This window comes from Carassius auratus, unplaced genomic scaffold, assembly GCF_003368295.1.
Source record: "Carassius auratus strain Wakin unplaced genomic scaffold, ASM336829v1 scaf_tig00033648, whole genome shotgun sequence".
Classification (NCBI taxonomy): Eukaryota; Metazoa; Chordata; class Actinopteri; order Cypriniformes; family Cyprinidae; genus Carassius; species Carassius auratus.
Genome location: NW_020526096.1, coordinates 20,478 through 47,699, shown reverse-complemented (window position 1 = coordinate 47,699; position 27,222 = coordinate 20,478). Strand labels below are relative to the sequence as shown.

The 27,222-nt window shown below is 36.6% G+C and overlaps 1 protein-coding gene across 2 annotated transcripts; it reads left to right on the top strand.

Moving 5' to 3' along the window:
• The first annotated feature begins 1,749 nt into the window (after positions 1–1,749).
• Positions 1,750–23,271, top strand: LOC113081285 (sodium leak channel non-selective protein-like). 2 transcript variants are annotated; one of them, XM_026253361.1, is made up of 12 exons: positions 1,750–1,868; positions 4,637–4,728; positions 4,887–4,948; positions 6,095–6,235; positions 7,192–7,374; positions 9,439–9,522; positions 9,638–9,777; positions 9,859–9,987; positions 13,110–13,261; positions 17,660–17,802; positions 18,797–18,901; positions 22,805–23,271. In XM_026253361.1, exons 3-12 carry the CDS (start codon positions 4,907–4,909, stop codon positions 22,955–22,957), a joined length of 1,272 nt encoding a protein of 423 aa, XP_026109146.1. In that variant the 5' UTR covers positions 1,750–1,868; positions 4,637–4,728; positions 4,887–4,906; the 3' UTR covers positions 22,958–23,271. The 2 variants fall into 2 exon arrangements, with proteins under 2 accessions (XP_026109146.1, XP_026109147.1); XM_026253362.1 differs by lacking the exon at positions 4,887–4,948.
• Positions 23,272–27,222: the final 3,951 nt, after the last annotated feature.

Sequence of the window (27,222 nt, the reverse complement as noted above, 5' to 3'; positions counted from 1 at the left end):
AACTGGAGACAATTGTTTACTAAACAAAGAATCTCTTTCAAGACTGTTTTAATGAGTTCTTTCATTATGATTTCAATGATCTGTTTTATCTTTATGGTAATATTTTTTCTAATATGAGCAACATTAAATTAAGATTCTGGAGGGATATATTAATAGGCTATATTCCCAGATTTCTACGATGCATGGCTGCAATTAATTTTACATGAATAAATATTTATTTTTAAATAAAATGAAATATTAAATAAAATACAGTTACACGGTAGCTGCAGACACCTACCAAGCAATATGTCCCATCCTGACAAATTAACATACAGAATTGCATTAAGCACAATCTGTAGAATCAAATGACAGGTATTTGGCAAAATTATTTATCCCTTTTAAAATCAATTTAAAAAGGAACCTCAGAGGAAAGATAAACCAGGTTCGTTTCAATTTACAGAAGGACAGTAAAGATACATGCGTACTTCCTGATTGCAGTCTTGGGCGTCTAAAGTTTAGCATGTCTGTCTTGTAGCCTACCTTTATGTAACTAAATAGCATAATCACGCCTCGGGCTCTATTTCGGTTACACACAGTTTGACAATTTAGGAAAGATAAATTTTTCTATTTTTAGCGAGTTTAAAAGGATTTAATAAAAAATGTACTTAGTGTTTTCATGTATTTACCGCTGTCTCCACGTTGACAGCTCGGTGATCTCACAGGAAAATCCGTGGACACACTGATCTATAATATGGAACACTCACACTCAAGACGGAGCATAAACAAAACACACCGCCCCCTATATGGTTCAGGCGATACTTCCACGCTATATAATTTTGGTTTAAAACAACTTTAAATGGTTGGTACATGGTTAAATAGGGGTTAAACTGGTCAAATACACTTACAATCTATATGTTACAGCTGTGGCGGTCATACTGTATCGCATAACTTTGTCAATCATCGCCATTTTTCAGGACATCTGTATTTCTACACGAGCTGGACGACGATAATTTAGTGGATCCATTAACTTTCCACATTTAAATTACCTTGCAAAATATAACGCTGTGTAGCCTATTCAACCTTAAATTCAGTAGGATATTAGTAAAGCCTTCGAATGCTGATCAAATTAGCGTTTCAATAACATTCAAGCAATATCTGCGAGTATTCATTAAACAGTAAATATCAAACTTGTTTTTGACTAAAAGAAAGTGTTGATTTATTAAAAATTAATTTGAATGATATAATTATAACATTTAAAACATGTGAAGACCTGCCAGTGACATTTATGAAAGGAGCCTAGATTTAAGCTTGAGTCGTCTGTCATTTAAGATTGAAGAATGAGAATTAATGTTATTTTTTATATTAACTGTTTTGCTGTTATATCATTATTGCATTAGTTTTGTTTTTTTAATTGAAAAAAAAGAAAGAAATTGTAACAATTGGTTATTGTTACAATTAGCCCCGGTGCGTATCTATATTATTACCATATAGCCTATTCATTATTTTTTTCCGATTATATTTTAAGGATATGTTGATGTGTTAAATTATAACCAAAAGGCCTATTGGTTGTTTCTGTTATTTGTCAAAGCTGATGTTTATGTATTAGAATAGTGACTTAAAATTCAATTTAATATTTCAAAGTGTTTCATTTTAATTACATTTTATCAGAATTTACCATTCATTAAAATGACAAGAAACTTGTTGTTTTTCTCAGCACTAATATGTTACACATGTCAAGGCCTGCAGGATCTCATCCCGCGCGCTGTGCTGCAGCGGGTCACGCGCGTCCTGTGCGCATCTGTGTCGCGCGGCTGCTGTGCCTGAAGCTCGAGCTCAATACAACGAGTCATGGACTGTACTCTGCATTAACGGCGAGACTTCAACAACCGGTAAGTCTCAGAGCGTTTTTCCTATCGTGAGTACGATTAGAGTGTCAGATAAGTGGTTTATATTTTGTTTTATTTGGCTTGTTTGCACGTCTACCAGGAAGTGTATTCAACCGACCGCAGTGTCAAAGGGCCTTTTTTCAAAACTACAGCGCTTTCATCGAGTGAAAACCTTTTTGGATGCGCTTGTGACAAATTTGGACAGAACTTCACACAATTTCATAATCGACATGCCCTTATATTTTATGTAATTCGTGTGTATTCTCTCAAGAGGTTATTTAGCAAAAGCTTTAGCGGCAGCAGCTCTGCTCTCATCTGTTGCCATGGTAACCGTGCAGCAGCAGGAGGAATCTCCCTGCACGTCATGATGCTCATGTATCATGGCTGATGTCACTGTGTTCCGTGTGCCACGTAGCCTCAAGTATGCTGACATGATTTCAAGTCAGTTTGTTTTGCTTTTACATGTGATACATGGTCGAAGACAGGTGGCTTTTGGCAGTGGTCTTGTGTTGAATAGCTGAGAATGTGTTGAATTCAGCTGAGAATAGCTGAAGCAGGGTGTTAAATTGCCTAATTGTACAGTGTTATTTGGATAAACCTAAGATGAAAATGTCTAGGTGGCTGTTGGTAAAAACACAGAACTGAGAGGCTTAACATGAAGAGAGTCAGATAAGGAAAGAAAAATACTTTATTGATTTAATTTTAGGGAGTCCCCGCCAAGAATTATTTAGAAACCAGTGTCATAAACAATATTTGACCACTGAGGACGTTGATATTCATTTTATTCATTTTTTTTTTTTTGTAATATACAAAAGTAGCTGTAAGCAATAACATATCTTAATGGAACATATGCTTTGCTAAAATAATAGGCTATATTTTACATTTTGACAAATGCTAATTCAAACAACAGATAAATTTACTACACTACAAATTTATAATACAATTATTTATTTATTTTTAATTACTTTTGCCCTCAACTCCTGTTAATTTCTGACACTGGTAATGGGTTTACAGTCTTTTATATAAATTATATAAATTATATGATATAAATTTCATGCATTTTTGTGTTTGGCATAACTTTATTAGTAAGAATTTCCACATACACAGAGAATGGGCATATATTCATTCTAGGGATGTTCATTTTAACTGGTTAACCGTTAACCGACTGTTAAGAATGTTGTCAGAATAATACGATCAGTTAAACGGTTTAAAAAGTCACTTATTTATATAATTTCAGTAATTTATTAAAATATTTAAAACGGTTTGCTGCATTGTTAAAATAGGCTATGCTACGCAGATAAACAATTGTGTTTTTTAGAGTGAAAAAAAAAAACATACGTCGCGTAGCCTATAATAAGTCGCATTTTATTATTTCATTCAGAAATTGGCTTAGTGCCGACGTCAAATGTTTACAAACATTATACTAAACACTGTAAAAACAAAATGTTTTGCATAACATCATTGTGGTACGGTGATAACACTTAACAGCACAGATTGTATTAGATATCTAAAATAAACAGTGTGTTTTTTTCTTCCATATGTTTGACTGGCTGTATTATTTTATGATAATGGACAGGCTACATTGGTTGAAGTAGCAAAGCTTAACTTTTTGCACGCATGCAGCGACAGCACAATCACCCCCCCCCCCCCCCAAACAAATCTTTGCATAAAATAAGCCTAAAGAAAAATAGGATGCTGCTTTCTGCCATCTGTTTCCTTTTGCGCAGCACAAAAATGAACCCGTTTTCTGTTGTTTGTTGCTTTTTGTGCATTTAAAATTAATCCCCATTAATATTTTTAATGGGTCACATACACTTATTATTTCTAATTTAATTCAATTCTAATTTAAAATAATCTTTTCGGTTAGCGGTTAATTATCGGTTATCGAGCGTCGGTTGTCGATCAGGAAAAATGAACATCCCTAATTCATTCTCTATGTCTTTTTTTTGTAGTTCTTGGATTAAATATGAAGATTGGATTGGATATCCAATCTAATCAGTTGTGCAGTATACTGTATACTTCCTTATATTCTGCTACAAATTTTAGAAACAAAAAAGCCTTCGGGGGCAATAATTATCCTTCTCATAGCCTATACAATCTTATCTAAAACACAAACTGCTTATGTAACAAACAAGCCTAAAAACTCATGACACCAGCCAAGTGTTTTGTGATTGCACCCTGCCTTTAGGCAAATAGTCCTTTCCGTAAAAGTAAAACTAATTGTAGTCTTCTGCAACTTACTCCTACATTACTGCACTTACACCCTGTAATTTTGTTTTCAGTTGTCTTTGAATCTCCATCTATCAACATATGCTAACTGTAGCAATTACTTTGCAAATTGCCTGTGACTACATAGAAGCTGTTCTGAGGAGACCACTCTGTTCTTCACATAAATGTAAAAACTTTGAAGATTCAACGTTCTATTGTAGGCTTCCGATTGTAGCAATTGTTTTTTACTGGCACACACTTTATATTTGAATCTTGCCATTGTTCCGAACTGCCCTTCAAATGATCTTGATGTTGTGTAATTCATGTTACATCTGCCTTTGAAATGTTTACCAACTCCGCAAAAGCTCTTCATGATGTTATACGATGTTTGACGCAAAAAGGCCTGCCTGATCTTACTGGACGTGACAGTTCGCTGGAGTGGATTTGTTCCTTTTGTGTTGATATCACATAGAAAGGTCAATCTTTCAGCTGTTGTGTGATGCAGCATTCATTGGAGGAATCCTTTATAAATAAGAATTAAAAAGCTAATGATGTTCTTGCAGGATAGACCTCGACTCCACCGATCAGCCATCTTTCGTATTGAATTCAGTTCCTCTCTATGCTGGGGATGAATGCACCAATGAGGAGCCTGACCGTGAGTAACCTGGTCCCAAAATCCCATCCATTCATGACTCTGCCACTCAGTGTTGCATATATGCCTTGTCTGATGTGGTGGACATTATTTGTCGATATAATTGTACCCATTTGGTACACCATATGCCATGTTGACTAACTGTTGTGTGTTATTTACAGGGTATGCCTGATCGCATGTTATGTGCAGTGCTGGAGCAATTTCAGCTTTACTTTTCCCTTTGGTATGTGCGCTTTGTTTCAGCGAGTGTGTGAAATCCATGTTTTATTATTGTCCTCGGTAAGAATGGCTCTAATGCCATTATTACACAGTCTCATTATCATCTTTTGTGTTGCGCTGAAGATCCAGTGTGATCTTTGCAGAAGGTAAGTCTGTATTTTTATGTCAAGTCAACAGTCTGTGTTTTATGTACGTCATACGCTTGATTGTGTGGCTGTGCAACACTACAATACATACTGTCTGGTACCATTCAGAGCTGTGTCTTCATGTCATACTGTATAGTTACAACGAACAATGAACACATAGCTCTTTGCTTGCTGAAGTTACTAAATGTTTCTGTTCTTAGGACTTTTGATATGCCACATCCTCTGAGGTGTTTTTTCATGCCACATAATTACAGTAATTTAATTAATAGTCATATTTTTTAATTTTTCCATAAATTTATTTTTCTAATATAAAAAAACAGCGAACATTTAAACATAACTTTAATAGTAAAATAAACATAAAATTGAAAATAACATGACAGCCCCCGACGGACGACTGCCGTACACAAACAGAAACAAAACACAATAAAGTCCAGGCCTGGTCCTCTCTCTTCTTTCATTGTCATTACCGTATTTTTCGGACTATAAGTCGCACCTGAGTATAAGTCGCATCAGTCCAAAAATACGTCATGATGAGGAAAAAAACATATAAAAGTCTATAAGTTGCATTCATTTAGAACCAAGAGCGCCCTCTCGCGGCTGTAGATGGTAATGTTTTCTCTTGGTTAATTTCTCTCGGTTCATGTCAAATTAATTTTGATAAATAAGTCGCACCTGACTATAAGTTGCAGGACCAGCCAAACTATGAAAATAGTGCGACTTATAGTCCGGAAAATACGGTACTCTTCCTTTTATCCTTCCAGAGCTCCTTCGTGGGACTCGAGACTGGTCACTCATTAGCATTAACTCCAGCGGCCTCGCTCTGTTCCCACAGCTCTCAGCCCTGCCCCACTCGTCACAATTGTATTTTGTAATTTTAGTGCTTAGAGCACATATAGAGTTACCATCTAATAATGAATAAATCCAATGGCTACAAACGGATTTTGAGCTTTGGCCGATGTGTGGTTTCAGTAAGCATTTGTGGTCAATGTTCTTTTGTCTTCCAGATCCACTCTCTCTATAGCACAGCGAGCCCCAGCATGCTGAAGAGGAAGCAGAGCTCGCGGGTCGAGGCCCAGCCTATGACAGACTTTGGGCCAGATGAAACACTGACAGACAGTGCAGACATACTTTGGATCAACAAACCAGTATGTGAACAAACCTCTGAAACCTTACCATGTGGTTCTTCTTCACAGTAATTTATGACCCACACATACTCCCAAAAATACATAATTAACAAGCTAAAACCTTGTCCGAACCAGGTGCAATTTCATAAAATAAGACAGATTTATTTCATGTTATTATTATTATTATTATTATTATTATGTTTAAACCAGTCATATATCCACCTTATAGCACCCAGTATCTGGCACCCAACATTCAAGACATTTTCACACCGTCTTTTGTTTAGCCCCACCCACATTAAAATCTCAATCCTATTCTACAAAACTCTTAAATGAGTAGTTCAGTTAAAATATTTAACTTATTTTATCTTATTTTTTCATTAAACACAAATGGTGTTTTGCACTATATTCCAAGTTTTTTAACCCACACAGTAGCTGTTTGTGAGAAACAGACTGACATTTGTGACCACAACTATTTAAAAATCTGGAAGCTGATGGTGAAAAATAAAAATCATTAATTTTGACCCATAAAATGTATAGTTGGCTATTGCTACAAATATACCTATGCTACTTATTACTGGTTTTGTGGTCCAGGGTCACATTTATTCATTGAAAATCTTCTATTTATTGAAAATATTGTACTGTATAGCAGAGACCAAAATTTCACTGAATATTTGTTTGGCATAAGACAGCACTCAAATCACAACATACACTACACTCTCAAGGTCACTAAGGTGGTACCCTTTCAAAATGTAGTAAAATGTACCATAAAGGTACAAATATGTACACATTTTAAGTATGCATATTCACCCTTAGGGGTAAATAAGAGACAAAAGTGTACATTTTGCAAGGGTACCACCACAGTGACAGCTTTTGGATCTTTTTTTCTGAGAGTGTACCTGCTCAATTAGGAAAAGGTGCAGAATTAAAACCATGAGGATGTTCCACTCTCTAAAACAGATTCTGTTCTTTGTCCTCAGTGGGTTCATTCTCTCCTGCGGGCCTGTGCCATAATCAGTGTCATTTCGGTGTGTATGAATACACCTATGACCTTTGAGCACTACCCGCCTTTGCAGTATGTCACCTTTGCCCTGGATACGCTGCTGATGTTTCTCTACACTGCAGAGATGATCGCCAAAATGCATATCAGGGGCATCATCAAGGTAACACACTCAATCAGCATTGTCACAATTTACAACAGAAAAAGGAAGAAAAAATATGAATGTGTCCTTTGGCGAATCAAGGATAACAACCGCACTGAACGACATTGAATAAGTGAATCATTTGCTTCCTGAGCCTCACTCTTCTAGCATGGAAAGCAGTAAGGTTTATGTAGAAGATAGAGTAATTAATTTGTTCCTTTATACTTGAGATCGTGTGAGGATAGGGTGATTAACCTTTCAGTGATTATATGCAAAGTTAACACATGAATTTTAATTTTATTGAAAGAGAGTAGCTTGCAGCATTATTATGCTTGTGACCTCAACTCAGTTAATTAGGCCATTATATTTGTTTTGTATTTCCATCTTTTGAATGCATGGTATGATCTGTGAAATTCAGTGACATGTTGTTTTCTTTATCACTGTTAGCAGGTATGTTTTTGCCATTAGGTATATTCTTGACTTGGAGACATGATTAGTTGCTAATGCAGTCTAAGCACTGAATTAATGTAAATAATTCATTATCTGTTGCGAATTAGGCCATCTATTTTAATCTTAAATAACACATTCATCAGCACAAACAATATTCCAAATTCTATTTTTGCCAGTTGCTGTTAATAAAGTCAGTCAGACCTTCACTTAGTTTTTAAGCTATCCATTTAATAAATCATGGTTTATGGCCTACTAATTTAGTGGGAGATCTGAGCACGATAGCTGATCAGAGGCTCTGAAATCCCAGGGGATTTCTGAGCAGATGTTTTGGGAGAACAAATGCTTCAGCCACTGAAGTATCTGTCTCTCTATCCAAGGAAAGCCACCGGTGCATGAAGGCAATCTGCACTCAAACAAACAAACCTGAGCATGTCACACCTCTGATGTCATTTCCTGTGTGTGTGAATAGATAGTTGACATGAGAAACCCTGTGTTGTGACATGCAGCAATTCATTTAAAACAAATCTTTAATGACCTTATATGTTTTTAGTGGATATATGGAATATTTTTACTTTAAAAAAGTATAAATATATGTATTACCATTCAGCAGTTTGGGGTCGGTAAGATATTTGAATGTTTAAAACTTTTTTATGCTCATCCAAGGCTGCCTTTATTTGATCAGAAATACAGTACTAAAAAACTGTAATGTTGCATTTTTTTCCTATTTTAATATATGATATATTAATATATTATATTTGTTACATGATCCTTCAGAAATCAATCTAATATGCTAATTGAAAGCAGCTGTGCTGCTTAATATTTTTTTTTGTGGAAACCATGATACGTGTTTTCCAGAATTCTTTGATAAATAGAATGTTCAAAAGAAGAACTTTCAAAAGAACATTTATTTGAAATAGTAATGAATTAGTCACATTATAAATTTTAAATGAATTGTCAAGTCAAGTCAAGTCAGTCAAGTCTGCTTTATTGTCAGTTCTTCCACATGTACAGTACATACATACAGAGAATTAAAATTGCGTTACTCTCAGATCCCATTAACAGTATAACATTAACAGTAGAGCCTAAAAATCTAAATCAAATATAAAATGTAGATACAACTATACAATAAGGGAAGGTAAAAATTGTCATGAATGTAAGAATTGGTCACATTATAAATGTCTTAACTGATTTTATGTCTCTAACCAGACATTTAAAATCATAACAGGACTATTTGAAAATCATTTTTGAAAGCTTAAAAGAAACGCTTAAGAGACAAGTAATATAAATGAGAATATGGGAATGTCATACATCCACTACCAGAATATAAAGGACTACTAGCTCCTGTTTTTGGTTTGTCATTATTATTTAATGTATTATTTGTGTGCTTTATCATTAGAAACATAGTTAGACAGTTCTCATTGCAAACTAAACAATGTTTAGGTCTTATAGTGCACACTTGTTAGTCAATGTCTGTCAGGAAAAATACTCTGAAGTGCTCACATTTTTGTTTGCTGAATTTTGCTGGCTCTGTTGTTAACAGCTGCCACAATCTTTCATTAAACCGGCGGACCAGCTGCCACTCACCTGTGGACTTTCATTTACAGCCTGTGTCTTATCACCTGCCTCTGTTTCCAGGGAGAGAACTCCTATGTTAAAGACCGCTGGTGCATGTTTGATGGCTTTATGGTGGTCTTCCTCTGGGTCTCTCTTGTGCTTCAGGTAAGGAAATTATCTTCAGTGTTATTTCCCAAGTAAATTGTTTCTTTCAAATTAAAAAGAACTGAGCTCCACAGGGAACTCCACTCATCCGCTTGTTCCTCTGAATGGTCTCAAGGTGTTTGAAATAGCAGAGATTGTGGACCAAATGTCACCCTGGGGAATGTTACGCATACCGAGGGCCCTCATTATGATCCGAGCCTTCCGTATCTACTTCCGATTTGAACTGCCGCGTACCCGCATAACCAACATTCTCAAGTAAAAGCCCCACCAGCCCAAAGAATGTGAGAAATGTCATCTTGTTTTCGTATCAGCCACTTAAAATTCACTTCCTCTCAGGCGGTCGGGGGAGCAGATTTGGAGTGTGTCCATATTTTTGCTCTTCTTCCTGCTCCTGTATGGAATCCTGGGTGTTCAGATGTTTGGAACCTTCAATCATCACTGCGTCACCAATGAAACGCAGAAAGGGTAAGCAAGTTTCAGCACTATATCCTTTAAACTATGGAGACCGTTATTACAACAGAATATTAAAAGGGTATTTTTTTTTTAAAAGGTTATATATTATATTTGTATATTTACATTTATTTATATCTATACTTTTTTATGTTAAACATTAAAAAGGTAATTGTGACTTTATATCTCATAATTCAGACTTTTTTTTCCGCTAAATTGTAAGACAGAAATGACTTGAAATTACATCTCACAATTCTGACTTTTAGTTTTAGTTTTGAGTTTACATCTCGCAGTTCTGTTTTCTGTTTCCACCATGAAATCAAAAGTAGTATAAAGATTAAAAAGGTATTTACAACTTTTTTATTCTAAATATTCAGACTTTTGTCTGCGTTTATATCTTTCAATATCTGAGATACAGTATAAACTCATAACTCTAAGAAAAATAGCCTGAATTGTGAGAGAGAAAATCATTTTATAATTACTTTTTGTTATTTTTATTTTTTATCCCATGGCAGAAACAAGCTTCCACATTAAATTCAATAGAATCAACTGTCTTAGATTTAACTTAATAGCCCAAGAAGTCAAAAACTGCTCTCTGTGTGGGAAGTTGTATCACACTTCTTTTGGTGTATTATCCCTGGGATGAATTAGGGGATTTAACATCATACTGCAGTTTTTCCTGGCATCAGCATGAGATAAGAAGTATGTGTCTGTTGCTGTACATCTCCCACACACATCTGTTCTTTGGAATGTAAATCCCATCAGCAGCTGTAAAGGGTATTAATAGAAGATCACCATTTTTATTGTGTGATGTCACGACCTCATAAACACTAAACAGTAAGAACATCCACATTATTTGATACATTTGTCAGAATTTCTCATTTCACATGGAGGTGCGTGATAAGCCAACAGAAATTCATGTTTAAAAATGATCAGTAAATCTTGCTGGAACACTCGCACGCATCCCAACTTAAGGGCGTGACGAAAGCAGGGTCTTAATGCAGTGTATGTATGGAGCTGTGGAGGTGGTTCTCTTTTAAAACCCAGGCCTATTTAATATTCCCTCGCACATGAGTGGCGTGTCAGAGCTGGCTCTAAAACAAAGAGCCTAAACCATCAGCAACAGAGGAGTGTGCTGAGCACTAATCACAATAATTAACGTTTCCTGTGTTGCCGGGGCGTCATGCACATGCTCGCCTCTTTTCAGCAGCCTGGCCTCAATCCGTCTATGTGCATGCAAGATATCTCACCCTGACCTGTACTGGCATTCAACATATTATCATTCAAAACGGCTTAGGCACAGGTTAAAAAATATTGCCCGCCATATAATATGTGTGTATAGGCAGGATTTTCATGCATCACACAAGTGAAAGTGTTTATCAGAAATACTCATTGTTGATTATCTTGCAGAACTACAGTATGTGTCCTTTGCACAGAGTAGCAGGGATTTGAATCACAGAGGGATTCAGTGGAATAAATGTGCGAGGGAGTTTACCAGACTCGTGTCTGTTGGGGATACATTTTTAGATTTGATATCATGACTTTTTATTTTTCTGGTGCTTAAATATAGATGAGAACAGGCCTCATGACCTTGCCAATCGTAAACTGTCACCTTGTTCAGAAAATGTCCCACAAATTTCTCTCAATCACAGACATAGGCTACAGCATTTTATGACTGATGATCAACATGATACACACTCTTTTTCTGTCTCTATGCCATTTAAGACACATTATTAATATTTTTTTTAAGTCATAAAAATATTAACCAAAAGGCATGTCCATTTTCAAATAAAAGGAAAAAATTATGGTGTTAGTAGTATCTTGTGAGTTGTGTGTGCTATCAGTTTCATCACAGGGATGTCTCTTCGGCAGAATATTTATCTCTGTATAATCAGAGCTATTTTGATTCTGTGTTGTGTCTCTGATTGGCCTTTGTGATACTGCAATCAATGATCCCCAGTTCATTTTGGAGTCCTTCATAAACAGTTTGAAAGTATGTCTGGCGAGCCAATTTGAAAGCATTAATTTTCATTCGTGACATCAAGTGCCTCCTGAAGTAACACCTGTGGCCCAAACTAAAGACGTCTGTGTGTGTTTGAATAAGTCTTTTGTTACCATTTTACCAGAAATACCATTAATTAGTTAATATATTAATCTGTTAATCTCATCAGAAAAATTACAGTTGCAACATGTAAAAATAAATCTGAGCGCATTAAAAAGTGGCTGGAGAGAATACACTTTAATCCCTTGTAGCTTCAATTGTTATCTGTCACTATAGTAATAAACATTTCCCTCAAGAACAGAATTGACTTTTGTAAAAAAAAAGAAAAAAAGAAGGATTTTTGGTAACACTTTAGAATAAGGTTCCATTAGTTAATGTTAGTTAATGTATTAATTAACATGAACAAACAATGAATAATACATTTATTACTTTATTTATTCATCTTCGTTAATGTTAGTTAATGAAAATACAGTTATTCATTGTTAGTTCATGGTAATTCACAGTGCATTAACTAATGTTAACAAGCACAACTTTTGATTTAAATAATGCATTAGTAAATGTTGAAATTAACATGAATTAAGACTTATAAATGCTGTAGAAGGATTGTTCTTGCTTAGTTCATGTTAACGAAAGTAGTTAACTAACATTAACTAATGGAACCTTATTCTAAAGTGTTACCGGATTTTTTTCTCTTGTATTCCAGGCAAATATCTGAACACCCTTAAAACATTAATATTTATTAAAGATAATTTGACAGCTTAGATTGCATAAGACAATAAAAGGGGGAGGTATGATATTGTTTCATGTTCTGTGTGTATTGATAAAACTATTCATTCAAGTAATTTATATTATATATAATATATAGTATTATATGTAATACTTTTTTAAAATATTCTTTTAATAACTGTATTTATATAAACTCATGCGTCCTGTACAGGGCAATTAGAATCACAGCTGTTAGTAAATACGGTTGTCAGTCCCAAATGCTGATTGTGTAAATGTTGCCAGAGAGGAGAATGATACCACTGCTCTTCTGTGAGAAAACACCGGATGGCCTGTTACTATATAATGGTTAATTTGATCAGATTATCATTTGATGATGATTCTTTGAAAACACACTCTTGTCTTTTTTCAGTAATGTGACATGGAACAGCCTGGCAATCCCTGATACACACTGCTCTCCGAACGGGGAGGGTTATCAGTGTCCGACTGGGTTTAAGTGTGTGGATCTGGAAGACTTGGGACTCAGCAGACAGGAACTCGGATACAGTGGCTTCAATGAGCTTGGTGAGTCATTGTGATGCTTCACATTTGTCCATCTGCAATGATAAAATGATGTTTGTCATTTTGTTCATTTTCTGTGAATTTTTATTATTAGTTTTTCTTTATCTCTCTCTAGTTTGTATTCTGCTGTTGCTAAAAATGTAATATTATGAATATATATATGAATTATGAATATCATTGATTTTTTTCTTTAAAGCCAGATTGGACACCTCTTTCATACACTAAAAGCATTTTCCCTGGCCTATTATTAGGAAATTTGAATTAGCTTGGTTTAGTTTTAGTTGTCTGTGGAAAATTATACCATCTCTACCCATTGTAATTATTTACAGTGATTAAGAGCAATCATGTCCTTTTCTGACTAAGTGTGATTAATTGTTGCATTGTTGGCTGAAACATTTTGAGTTGATCTATGCATAATGTGCAAGCCAACATAAACAGATAAATGCCCTCTGTCGCTGCACTTAGAAAATGTAGTATTTTTAGCAAAGCTTATATTTCATAGACATTGTGAAGGCAGCTTCACAAATAGACCAGTTTATTTAAACACCTTGATCTGTACGAAGCAGCATGTCACATTTTTATCTCTCCCATTTGAAATAAATCCACTAGAAATGTACACAGAGCAGTGCTACTAATCTCCATATAGCCATGAAGGAAGGCTTTTCACAAAAAAAGACAAAGAAGGAAAACCAGTTGTGGCTTTGAGCTGTTGACTTACAGAACATAGAGATCTGTGAAAGGGCCCTTCTTCGTCCTCTTTATAGAGTTCAGTACACCGATAAGTCATGTGTAAGTCAACCAGAACTGCTCCTGCATCAATGATCTGTGTCTATTCATCCGTGTTCAGCAACAATGCCTTTTTTGGGCTCCCAAGATTCATGGATGCAGAAACATAAAGTATGATTAGGAAAAAGTCCAATGACAGGGTTAATATATTTCATTTTTCTGCTGATACAGTTGGACTGCCAATATTTTTACTGACCCCACCACAAAATGAAGTCATTAATAATGTTTGTGTGTTTTTTATTTTTATTTAACTGAGTTAATTATTTAAATGCATCTATTTTATTTACATTCAATCTCTAATTTTTGTTGGTTTTATTCAATTCAATTAATTTAAAACTATATTAACTGAGTTGTAGGGACATAGTCAAATATTTTAGGAATATCAGTTTTCAAGGATTCCTGAGCTGTTTTATTGATTTATTTTTTCTTCCAAAGTTTTAGTATTCTCTCTTAGACCATTCAGGATGAAATGGGAATCAAGTTTATTTTTCCCTTTTGCTAGGCATCTCTGGACACAGTGATTTATCTCTAAGTGATTTTTAATTGGAGTCCTTAGTTTGCCAAGTGCATTTCCCTCTAAATTTATCCAGGGAAAGACTCTGTTACTGTTTATACTGAAGTATGTGCTTTGTCTAATGTGAATTACATATCGATTGAACACAGTTTTGAGATAAAGCCAAGTGAATAGTTTACAGTAATTCATTAATATAGGTCCCTGTAAAGGATATATTGTATGGTTGGTGAAGCTAACCTTTACAGGGCTCTGCCAGTGTCCTTGGCCCATTCTGCCCCTGGACCTGGTGGGAAATGGCAGGAAGCAGAACTGAGTGGCATGCTTCCTGCTGACCTTTGGCAGCCATATCGCAGCACGGCATCATGGGTCACTGTGAGTGCAGAGATAACAACATTGAAGGCTTGTAACTAGAGAGCATCTCAAACACTGTGTATGAAACAATGGTGTAAATGCTGTGTAAGAAACAGTATATCTATCTATCTATCTATCAGATATTAGTATCTGTTAATATTTAGAATAAAGTTTTAGTTGCACATTATATTTATATAATGTATATTGAAATTTTGTCTTAGTATCTTTGTTATGTTATAGTGCCATAATGATGGTCATCCCTATTAATTTTTTACTGTATGGAAAATATAATGAAATCCTCAGCTAAACATCTCTTTTGTGTAACACAGAACACTAATTATAGAATTAAGACTGTAAATAACAACAGACTATTCATTGAAGTTCCTTGATGATTTGTCCTCGTTCCTTTTATGAAGAAATCACACTTAGTCATGAAAGCAATCTGTCCTTGATTGTGTAGTTCTTCGTTAAGCCCATTTCCTTTAATACACAGATACTTTTACACTCCAGCACAACTTGGAATCAAAGAGTACTTCAAAATATAGGATGACCATCTCATTCTGCTGTTTGAAGAGAGAAACACATACACTGCACAGCATAAATGAGGACACCCTCTCTGAATAAATATAAAAGATGTATTTTCTTAACTATCACTAATATAATTCATGGAAAGATGGCAAAATAGAACATATTAAACATATACTTAATAAAAACAACAAAATATATGCCAATATTTTCTGTAAGAGAAATAAACTAGCCAATTTTGTTCAAATGAAGGATTACAGAAATAAGTATACCGTAGATTTATTTCAGAATAATATTCTACTACTTAGTATGTCCTCCAGAATTTTAAGTATACTGCTCTGACCCTTCATAGCATTGATTGTGCAAGTTCATGACATCTTCTGTTTCGAGGCTCTGAGACTCTTGCATGTTATTTCTCTTGCTCTTTTTCTAGCAAAAATTAACTAATCACTAAATTAAAACTTAAAGTGAAGACCTGATTATTTCAGGAGCCTTGTCACAAGTCCATTGTTTTTGAATGGCGATGCTACTGCTGCTGTATTTTCACACTTTAAACAATAATTTGGTATATCTCTTATACCATTGTTCTCTTTTATGCTAAGAAATAAGTCACCTGGCAGTTCTCCCCCAAGTGATTCCACTGCTGTCAGCATTAAGTCTGAGTGTGATTCAGTGGGCTATTTAACACTTTTAAATGGGGAAGTCGTGGCCTAATGGTTAGAGAGTTTGACTCCTAACCCTAAGGCCGGTGACACACTGGATGCATGGAATAAGCATCTCAGCTACGTGGCATGTCTGTTTTTAATTCGGCTCCCATGTTAACAGGTTAGAACGTGGTAGCGTGCATGCTAGAAATAGAACCGACGCCTATTTTTCACGCGACACAAGCATTTTGGAAGTGTTTCCAGGCAAAATAGAATAGGAAAATAGGTTTATATGTCATTTTGTACACAAATACATATTAATTCATGACATTTTCATGTTTGAAAGTCTGTAGGTTTACATAAATTCAGATATAAATGTAATAAAAAAATAATAATAATTATCGATTTTCAAATATTGCACCTGTCAAATACTGTTTGACTTGCCATCAATACTGTTGACGGTGTCCTTTATCACTAGGCTTTATATTTATGCTCAACATGAAGTATAGATATTGTTGTCGTGAAGACAAGAGCCTGGTGTGTCGGCAGCCTACCTCTATGTCACCTACAGCAGCAGCAGCGTGCCAGCGCCCCGTCAGGCATGGTTTTGGTGTGTAAAGATACAGAAAACGCGAGGCAGCCACCACGCTACTGATACACAGCAGAAACGCCACGCTCACGCCATGCAGCCAGTGTGTCACCGGCCTAAGGTTATGGGTTTGAGTCTCGGGCCGGCAATACCACAACTGAGGTGCCCTTGAGCAAGGCACTAAATCCCCAACTGCTCCCCGGGCGCCGCAGCATAAAACGCTGCCCACTGCTCTGGGTGTGTGTTCACGGTGCATGTGTGTTCACTTCTGTGTGTGTGTGCACTTTGGAAGGGTTAAATGCAGAGCATGAATTCTGATTATGGGTTACAATACTTGGCTGTATCTCACTTTCACTAAATGTCAGGAAATATACTTACCTGTTGATCAAAAGTATCCTTAAAGATATATATATATATATATATATATATATATATATATATATATATACATATATATATATATATAAATTATTATTATTTTAAATAATAATATTTTCTTATCAGTGATACAATTTTGTGTTGCAAAAATGAGTACACCCTCCTGAAAGTTACAAAATAATAATAATAATAATAATAATAATAATAATAATAATAAAACTTTCAGGAGGGTGTACTCATTTTTGCAACACAAAATTGTATCACTTTGATAAGAAAATCTTATTATGCTGAATAATTTTGTAATTGATCAAGCAGGCTTGTTGGAACATTGTATCTCCAAAGAACCCTAAGATGTCTTCTAAGTAAAGAGTAATTGTTGAATTTGTTGAGTTTTAGAGGGGGTGCACTCATTTATGCTGTGCACTGTAGCTGGGTAATAGGAAGCACCTGACAAGGTCCACTAATGCCAAGACTGTGTTTATGTCTGAATTTTTGTGTCTCAGTTCCTTGTCAGACCAGTCTGGGGGCACAAAAACATCTCAGACATGGGCTTCTCCCCCTCCTCTATCTAACTGCATCCCCGTCGTGACCCTTCTTGTCGTCTCCTCTTGCAGGCACCAGTATATTCACCGTATATGAGGCCGCGTCTCAGGAGGGATGGGTCTTCATTATGTATCGAGCCATCGACAGCTTCCCACGCTGGCGCTCATATTTCTACTTCATCACGCTCATCTTCTTCCTCGCCTGGTTGGTCAAGGTGGAAAAATCCTTTTCTTCTCACACCAGCTATCTGCAAAAATGTAGTCATAATCTGCACATGGGTCCTTCTTCATTTCTAGACATAGAAAAGTGAGGGTTATTCTAGGAGTCTATTATATTGTTATATTATACCTTGGGTGATAGTTTTTTTTTTTTAATTATTATTCAGTGCTGTTATTGTGTGCATTCATGACCAGTGAGAAGTTTCAGTATAAGGGTTTCTCAAATACGTAACACTGGCTCACCGAAGATGCATTTATTTGATCAAAACTACACTAAAACAGATAAAGTATTACATTTCAAAATAACTGTTTTCATATTACTTTATTATATTTAAAAATATTTTGTTCTGTAATGGCAAAGCTGAATTTTCAGAAGTCTTTAGTCTACAAAGTCAATTGATCCTTCAGAAATCATTATAATATGCATTATAATAACATTTCTTATAAATATTTAGAATAGTTGTGTTGCTGTTTTTGTGATATGTTTCTTTTTTCAGGATTCTATTATGTATAGCAAGTTCGTACATTTTATTTGTTTTAAATGTCTTTGCTATGACTTTTTATCAATATAATCATCTATAAACATCCTTGCTCAGTAGGTATTCATTAATTAATAAGTATTAATTACATAAACAACAACAAAAAAAAGACTTTTGAAAGGTAGTGTGGATGTCTGAAAATTAAGACTTGACCCCATTTAGTTCACATAGTTAAGGAATGTTCAGGGTTAAATTCAAGCTAAGCTCTGCTGAAATAATCTGTGGCTATCGATTACCATCAGGGAATCAGTTTGTAACAAACAGAATTAAACCTCATTAAATGTTGAAGATGACAGTGTTAAATATGAAATATCATATGTATTTTATCATTAACACAGATCTGTTTTCACACTTTTCACTTATATGCCAGACAACAAGAACAACCATTCATTAAAATAATCATTTCTGGGCATTTATTAATTTTTATAATTTATTTTGCTTGTGTTCCCAGAATGTGTTCATTGCTGTGATTATAGAAACGTTTGCTGAGATCAGAGTGCAGTTCCAGCAGATGTGGGGATCCCGGAGCAGCACCACGTCAACAGCTACTACACAGGTAAACCAAACACACTTGCGCACATGTGCACAAAAAACAGCCTTTGGTGTATGACTCATTTCCCATTTTGTTAATCTCTTTGATCAATATGTATGAGCAGATGTAATTAAACCAACTAAAGCAAAAATATCAAAACCTTCAATATCAGCATTTATGGTTATTAAGCACAGACCAATACACACCAACACAGACATCTGAAGGAATTCTTCCCATAATTCTCTGGAGACTTTGAGTCTGGCTTCCCTGGCCTTTAGCAGGCAGGATACACCTGACAGCAAGCTGTTTTTAAAAAAAAAAAAATTTGGCTGTTTGTCAGGTGGGGGCCCCGAACCCCGGCACAGAGGGATCTGATTGGGCGGCTGGCAGACTCAGGGGTGAGTCATAGAGGAACGTTGCTGAAAGTGCAACAGACCGAAAGAGAGGAAAAGACAGAGTGTGTATGTGTGTGTGTTTGCAGTTCTGTCATTCAGCCTAAATTTGATGTGACTGATCAACTGAACGGATAGAGAGAATCAATTAACCCTAATGCACTCGCTTTCCTGCCTGCAATCCTCTCCTGTGGGGAAACCTGTCCTGTTGATTTTATACAATGATCGCCTACCTAATGTTTGGTGAGAAATTCACACTAACCAAGCTAATGGTGCAAATGCACAGAAAATCTGGAGCAGAGGAGTGGTGTGAAAAGTTGTGTGTGTAATTGTGTGAACTGAGGCATAGTGTCTCCCTGACTGCGCCAGTCACAGTGCCAGAACCAGTCCTGGAGCAGAGCCTTGGAGGTTGGCATGAGTGGATCTGGCAACACTTTTGGCAGCACAGGGGTGACCTGACCACCATTATTCAAGTCTTATGGCTGTAGAAGTGCCCTCTGGGAAAAAGAAGGACTATAGCACACAACATTTATTCCAGCACTGCTTTAATGGGGTAAATCTGGTCAAGAAATACCCGATGCATGTGATCTTAAAATAAAATAAACAAAAACAAATCATGGAGAAAAAAAAAGGATCCCTGAATTTGTCATTACTGTAATCCAAAATGAATCTTATTTTTGTTACTAGATTAAAGTAATGACTATCAACCAGTTTTATGTTTTTTAATTAATAGTTCAGTTATAAGAATATTTTAGCTGCTACTATGAAAAAGTACCTTATTTGTCTATAAAGTGTTTGCAAACCAATTGTTATAGCACTTTTGTTCATATAACAGTACTTTTAAATGAAAAAGTGCAATATACACTAATTTTAAATGCATTATTGAACGTTAGTGCAAAACAATGCGATTAATTGCAGACAATCGTGCAATTAATTGCGATAAAAAAATGTAATCATTGCCCAGCACTAATAAAAGTCTTTCTCTCACCTTTGATAGTTTTTTGGCAATCCTTGTTGAGTAAGTTTTAAATACTTAAAAAAAAATCTTAATCTCAATAAACTTTTATATACACACTATATGAGCAAAAGTAATGGGACACACTTCTCAATTATTGAATTTAGTTGTTTCTGTCAGGGCCATAACCACAGGTGAAAAGTGGACGTGTTTAGAAACATGAGCAACTCACCGTCGCCGAGTGCTGAGACGCATGATGCATAAAAGTCACTTCACTCTGCTGATTCCATAGCGCCAAACTTCCACTACCATTGAAATCAACACAAAACTGTGTGGCTGAAGGTTTATGGAAGCAGCTGCATGTAAGCCTCACATCACCAAGTGCAATGCCAAGTGTCAGATGGAGTGATGTAAAGCTCACTACCACTGGACTCTGAAGCAGTGGAAACACGTTCTGTGGAGTGACAAACCATGCTTCTTTGTTTGACAGTCTGGCAGGCGAGTCTGGGTTTGGGAGAAGCAAGAACAATTTTTTTATATACATTTAAAATATATATATATATATATATATATATATATATGTGTGTGTGTGTGTGTGTGTGTGTGTGTGTGTGTGTGTGTGTGTGTGTGTGTGTGTGTGTGTGTGTAGTAAAAAAAAGAAAAAGAAAAAGATTAAGCAGTGACAGTCGCTATATTGCCACAAATTCTTAAAATGGAAAACAATAATAAAAAATAACAATAAGGCATATCTCATTCTGTGGACACAAAGTTGAATTGTCTTCAGTAGCATCTGGTTTTCCATGCCCATTGGCATTTATGAAATTTTGAATCGATTGCTTATCTGTAATGTCTGCAGCAAAAACTGTATAATGTATTTTTTTGCTCTTGGTCTAGGTAAGGCTATTCTAAGGTGCTGATACTTCACAGGGAGAAATAGCTAAAGAATGTGTGAAAGTTAATTTGTCTTTCTACCCATTTGTATATATATATATATATATATATATATATATATATATATATAAGTATTTGTACAAAAATTTAACATTGGTACTGACATCATAACTTCTTACTCTTGCTCTGGGTTAACAGTAATTTAAAATGTCAAGTTTTAAAAATGTTTAACTGTTGATTGTAGTAAAGAGACTGTATAATGTTTGTATAAATTAGGACTTGCATTTATTGAAGCTAACTGCAATATTATTTACCCCATGAATTTGCAAATAGGATTAATATCCCTGGGTTTATAAATCTAAAGTGTGAAATGTGAACCCTGACTACCCAGGATTAAAAATGACTCTGAGTTGACAAATTCAAGTGTGAAAAGCCCAATAAGGCTCTTTGAATTTGCCCATAGAACTATAGACAGTGCTGTGACCTTGAAAACAAAATAGCCTTTCTGTGTCTTAATTTTAATTATGTTGAAATATCTTATCGAATAAAAATCTCTTAGGGTTCACAAAACCTTGGTTTACTGAGTGTTAGACAATACAACTTGGAATGATGCCTTTAATCTGAAAGAAGTAAAAAGAAAATAAGGTTCTCCTGGGGCCTGATGATACTCTTTGGCAAGATTTGCACCATCCCTTTTGTGACTGTCTTATAAAAAATAATATAATTCAATAAGGCCCCTTAAAAAGATTACCACATGAATGGCAAAGTTATAATTACAAGACTATGAGGGGAAACTTTTAAAATATCTATTTATGTAGGTAACCTTTTTAATCTGTCAGAGCTGAAGGGGGCATTGTAAGCTTAATGACTGTCATTTCTCATGGGTTTAATTGGTTATCTATTCTTCTGAACTGATAAAAGACAGACATAAGTGGAACAGCAGCAGTGCACATTAGGAACAGCCATAAGCACACTTTAAATTCTGTGCGGAGGGGTGGGGATATGAACAATGGGAGGGTGGCACAAAATTCAGTCTGAAGCTTGATGTATGTTAGGAAAATGCATGGGAACATGTGGAACGTAGACGTGCATGTCATGTTATTCATCCCACACCTTTTGTGCTAATGTGGTTTGATGTGGAGAAGTGGGCCATTTGTTTTCTACACAATCAGAATTATTTAGATTTTCACTTGGTGGACTATAATAAGGCGTCAAGTACAGAGCCCTATGACAGTTCTGGGCTGTGTACATATGGATAAGGGTAGCCTCTGTTGTTTGCCAGATTCAAGGTGCCTGCTGCAACATCCCTCCCTCCTCTAGTCCCTGCTGTCTCTGCTGCTGTCTCCTCGTATCTGTCATGGTGAAGTCATGGTGCATTTAGATTCTGAAATGTGAATAGATGCTCGCTGGATCATGAAGCCAATTTCTTGTGACCTTGCCTGTGTTTATAAAATACTTATGAAGTTGGTGGAGAATTCCATTAAATATCATGTAATCGGCAGTTGTTTTTAAGATTGTCAATTTTCCTTGATGCCAACAAGTTGTTTTTCCCCCAACTTATTTGTTATCAAATATGCATTTGTGTGTGTGTATTAGCTGACCAAAACGCCAGTCATTCACAGTTGTTAACAATTTGCCCTCTCTTTCTCCTTTCTTTTCCTCTCTTTCCATCTCTCCTCCTGGTGGCAGATGTTTCACGAGGACGCGTCTGGAGGATGGCAGCTCGTGGCGGTGGACGTGAATAAACCACATGGCCGGGCGCCTGCTTGCCTCCAGGTACCAGACATGCGATTTAATGGCACTGACGCCCCCGACTGTCAGCAAACACTCAGTATTGCCTGACTGCCACATCTAATGCCACACTGCTGTGTGGGAGTGCAAGAAATGTGCTGCAGGCGGCCTGAACGCAATAGACACATTTAGATTTCTCTCAAACTAGCTGGTTTGATTTTGACAGAGTATGAATAGACTGTGGAATGAACACAGCAAAGTTTGCCTTCCCCCCTTTTGTGAGCCCAATTTAGCGCATGCACAACACATACAAATTTACATACCCACTTATTTGGATCATTCTTATGCCTAATGTCTCTGCAGAAGCACTATAATGTTTTTCCCCATCTTATTTTACTTTAAATCGACATGAAATCAATACTGACCCCATTTACGTTCCATTTACCATGTTCCTGGTCTTTTTCTGCATGATTTTCAATACATGGTATTGCAAATAAATCCATTTCAGACTGACTTTACTAGACAAAAACTCAAATGGCTTATTATATTAAAATAATGTGCTAATGTTGTTTTTAAGCATTTTGACACTGATATTGCAGAGAAATTATAAATTGGATTTTAGTGATCATAGAATAGAGTGGCCTTTTGATGGTTGATAATGCCATAATAACAGAAAGGACAGCATCTGGAGATAGTCTAATTGCACTTAAACCAGTCCTGACGTTTAGATCTGCCTACACAAAGGGAGAGAAAGATCATTGGTGACAATAAGTCCCCATCAGAGTCACATTAAAGTAAATATTCAAAAATACAATTTAATGCATCACATTTGGGTTATGATTCGACAGTATAATCCTGTAAAAAATCTTGCATTTTGTTCTAACATGGCTTTTCAACTGTAGAGCAGAGAGCATTTGAAAATATTCAGTGCAAGTAAAAAAGACCAAAGACTGGCATTTAATGACATTTCTGGGGCCAGGTTTATGTGAGGTGAATCCATCAGGTAAAGGAAAGCTTTTGTATTTCCTTAGAGAGGGGCAAAGTTTACAGGGGGTTGGGTGGGGTGAGCAAGAGAGAGAATGCAGCAAATGGGTGGAGGTGTAGTTCATCATAGACTTAAATCACAATGGTGTTATTTATTTACTTATTTTATTTTTTATTTCCATTTTATTATTTTTGTTTACCAGTACATATGCCAATTAAAAAAACAAACAAAACAAATTTAATTACTTAAAATAAGATTTCTCTGTAACACTTTAGAATAAGGTTCCATTAGTTAATGTTAGTTAACTACTTTCGTTAACATGAACTAAGCAAGAACAATCCTTCTACAGCATTTATAAGTCTTAGTTCATGTTAATTTCAACATTTACTAATGCATTATTTAAATCAAAAGTTGTGCTTGTTAACATTAGTTAATGCACTGTGAATTACCATGACCTAACAATGAATAACTGTATTTTCATTAACTAACATTAACGAAGATGAATAAATACAGTAATAAATGTATTATTCATTGTTTGTTCATGTTAATTAATACATTAACATTAACTAATGGAACCTTATTCTAAAGTGTTACCGATTTCTCATTTATGAGATGCTAAAAAAAATAAAAAAAATAAACAAAACAAAAAACATTTTGCCAGCACATGTGATATGATCAACACAGAATATATTTTTTTTTAAAAAGAAGAATGGGGTACAGTATAGTAATACAAAACACAAAAGCCAATACAAATTATAATTTTTGCAGCAGGTATATGTCAGTTTCAGCTGTCAGTATACATAATTAGTATTAATGTCATAACTCAGTAGTTAAGACTAATGTTTCTAGTGTTGGCAGGCTGTAGCTTGTATTTTTCTTATATTTAAGCAGGAAGCAATGGCTATTCTGTATTTGGTTGTTCCCTATCTGTTGGTCACTATGAGTTATGTTGTGATGACATTAGGGGATTCACCTGGGAGCCTCAGTCATCTATGACTTTAAGAGAAAAAAAGGCAATACAATTTGTCTAGTTGATTTTACATACTTGAGCCACTCTTGCATATGGGTATAAATAGGCAACAGGTGCATCCACTCTTCAGATTTCTGCTTCAGGGCAAAGTGGATGAATGTGCTTGATCTCCACAAAGCCAATTTAATCTCTGGAACTGTTTTGTTGGTGTTACCATGTAAACAGTGTAGTCCCTGTCTGCAGTGACTCCCTGGGGCACTTCAACTGAAAGATCAAATTTCCTAAAAGAGCAAATCACGGTTAGCTCTTGTTTTTTTTTTTTTAAAGATGCTGTTCCTTCCATGTCCTCTTGGTTGTGATCGTTACCTGTCTTTTGAGGATTGACACAATCGTTGTCAAAATCGGTTTCTTGGAGCAGGACGCGACTCACAAATGCAATCTGCTCCAGTGCCTTTCTTTCCAGAGATGCATGAGGAGCTGAAGAAGTCACGGACGACCCCATCATGACCAGAAGCCGCTTGTCTCTCCCCTCCGTCCTCCCTATCTTTGATGGCAGGTCCACCAGGGGGTACGCAGACATTCCCCAGGTGGAGAGAGTGGTTCCGTTGTGCCTGTGCCTGCAAACGCCGCCACTTGGAGGAATCATCTGCACCTCCTGTCCAAAGCCTGTTAGCTGATAGCTTATCTTGTGCCCAAACCTTATGGTGATGTGGCCCAGGCCACTTCTGCCCTGCATACCATGGCTGTCCTGCAGGTCCATGAAGCCAATGCACTGAAACAAATGCACGAGGGTAGTACTGATCTGAGGTGGATGCAGGAGCTGCACTTGGTGACTGACTTCGCCCTCCGGGCCAAGAAAATCACTTTGTGGTCCCTTAGGAAAGCGATGTCTACTCTGGTGGTCCAAGAGCACCATCTCTGGCTCAACCTGGCAGAGATGAAAGACGTAGACAAAGCACATTTTCTCAGCGACCAAGGTGATCCATCACATCTTGCCCTGGCATGATACACCACCCCTGGTGCCCTACTGGGACCTCTCTATTGTCCTGGCTGGACTTCAGAGAGGTCCCTTTGAGCTGCTGGTTTCAGTCGAGTTTAAGTTCCTGTCTGCTAAGACAGTGCTCCTGACCGCACTTACTTCCATCAAGAGAGTCGAGAACCTCCAAGCATTTTCGATGACCGAAGATTGCCTTGTGTTCAGGCCAGCCTACTCTTACATTATCATTAGACCTTGGCCTAGATACGTGGTTCCCACCACACCTTTTCATGATCAGGTGGTACATCTGCAAGCACTGCCCTTGGAGGAGGCAGATCCAGCCTTAGTGTTGCTGTGTCCTGTAAGAGCGATGTGCATATATGTGGACTGCACCCGGAGCTTTAGAAGCTCTGAGAAGATCAGCAGAAAGGGAGGACTGTCTCTAAGCAGCGAGTGGAGTGTGCCCTCACCCCTGTGCCCCCTGGGGGTGAGGTCCCATTCCACACGGAGTGTTGCCTTTTCTTATGCGTTGGCGCACAGCACCTCACTGGCAGACATCTGTAGGGCTGGGCAACATCAAATACCTTCACAAGATTTTACAGTCTCTGCGTTGAGCCAATTTCTTCCCATGTGTTGGGTAACAGGTAAGTGGTAATCAGGTAAGGCAATCCCATATGTGTATTCTTCCATGTTAAGGTTCCCCTCTCTGTGAGCCTGTGCCTTTCTTTTGACTGATCATTCTGTCATTCTTTGCTGGCTGTCGTAAGTAGGACCTGCCTCAGAGACCCATTTCATATGTCGTACTGTCTCAGGCCTGAGTTAGTCCATGCAGTGCCTCCAGATGATACCTCTCTGTGGATAGAAAGTGGCCTCCGTAGACCCCTTCTCAAGAAGGCTTACTTCTCCACTGTTACTGCCGAGCTGTAACAACAAAAAGGAAAGACATGAATCAAATCTTCTTTGAAGATCGAAATTCCTTCTGTTAAGAAATTTATGTGGTGAAAGGAACAGGGGATTGGTTATCACCAACAGTGTTATACTCCTCTCTGGTCCCTACGGGTACCAAGGGCAGCTAAATTGAGCAGGGCAGGTGGGAAGGTTACGACCTATACGTAGCGTTTGTCTGACACATGGCTGCTTGTCAACATTTGCAATGCCATAAGATTGTGACGGGGTTCAGGTTGTCGCACTAATGTTGTCACAACATAACTCAAAGTGACAGACATATAGGGAATGTCTTGGTTACGCCGAGGACTGGGATGGAGGGAATGGAGACGTTATGTCCCAATGCCATAACTTCGAACCATCGCTTGCGGCCTGGGACAAGTTCTAGGTTCCTCATTGTAAAACCTGAAGAGTGGATGCACCTGTCGCTTATTTGAATCAGGTATGCAATATCCACTAGCCATATTTCATTGGTGGTTTCTCTTAAAGTCAGAGATGAT

What these genes read in the sequence shown, in the direction of transcription:
- LOC113081285 (XM_026253361.1), top strand. Translation starts at nt 4,907, where the DNA reads ATGTGCAGTGCTGGAGCAATTTCAGCTTTACTTTTCCCTTTG. An exon ending in GGGTCTCTCTTGTGCTTCAG is followed by an intron (nt 9,523 to 9,637) that starts GTAAGGAAATTA and finishes AATGGTCTCAAG; the next exon opens with GTGTTTGAAATAGCAGAGAT. An exon ending in CAGTGGCTTCAATGAGCTTG is followed by an intron (nt 13,262 to 17,659) that starts GTGAGTCATTGT and finishes CTCCTCTTGCAG; the next exon opens with GCACCAGTATATTCACCGTA.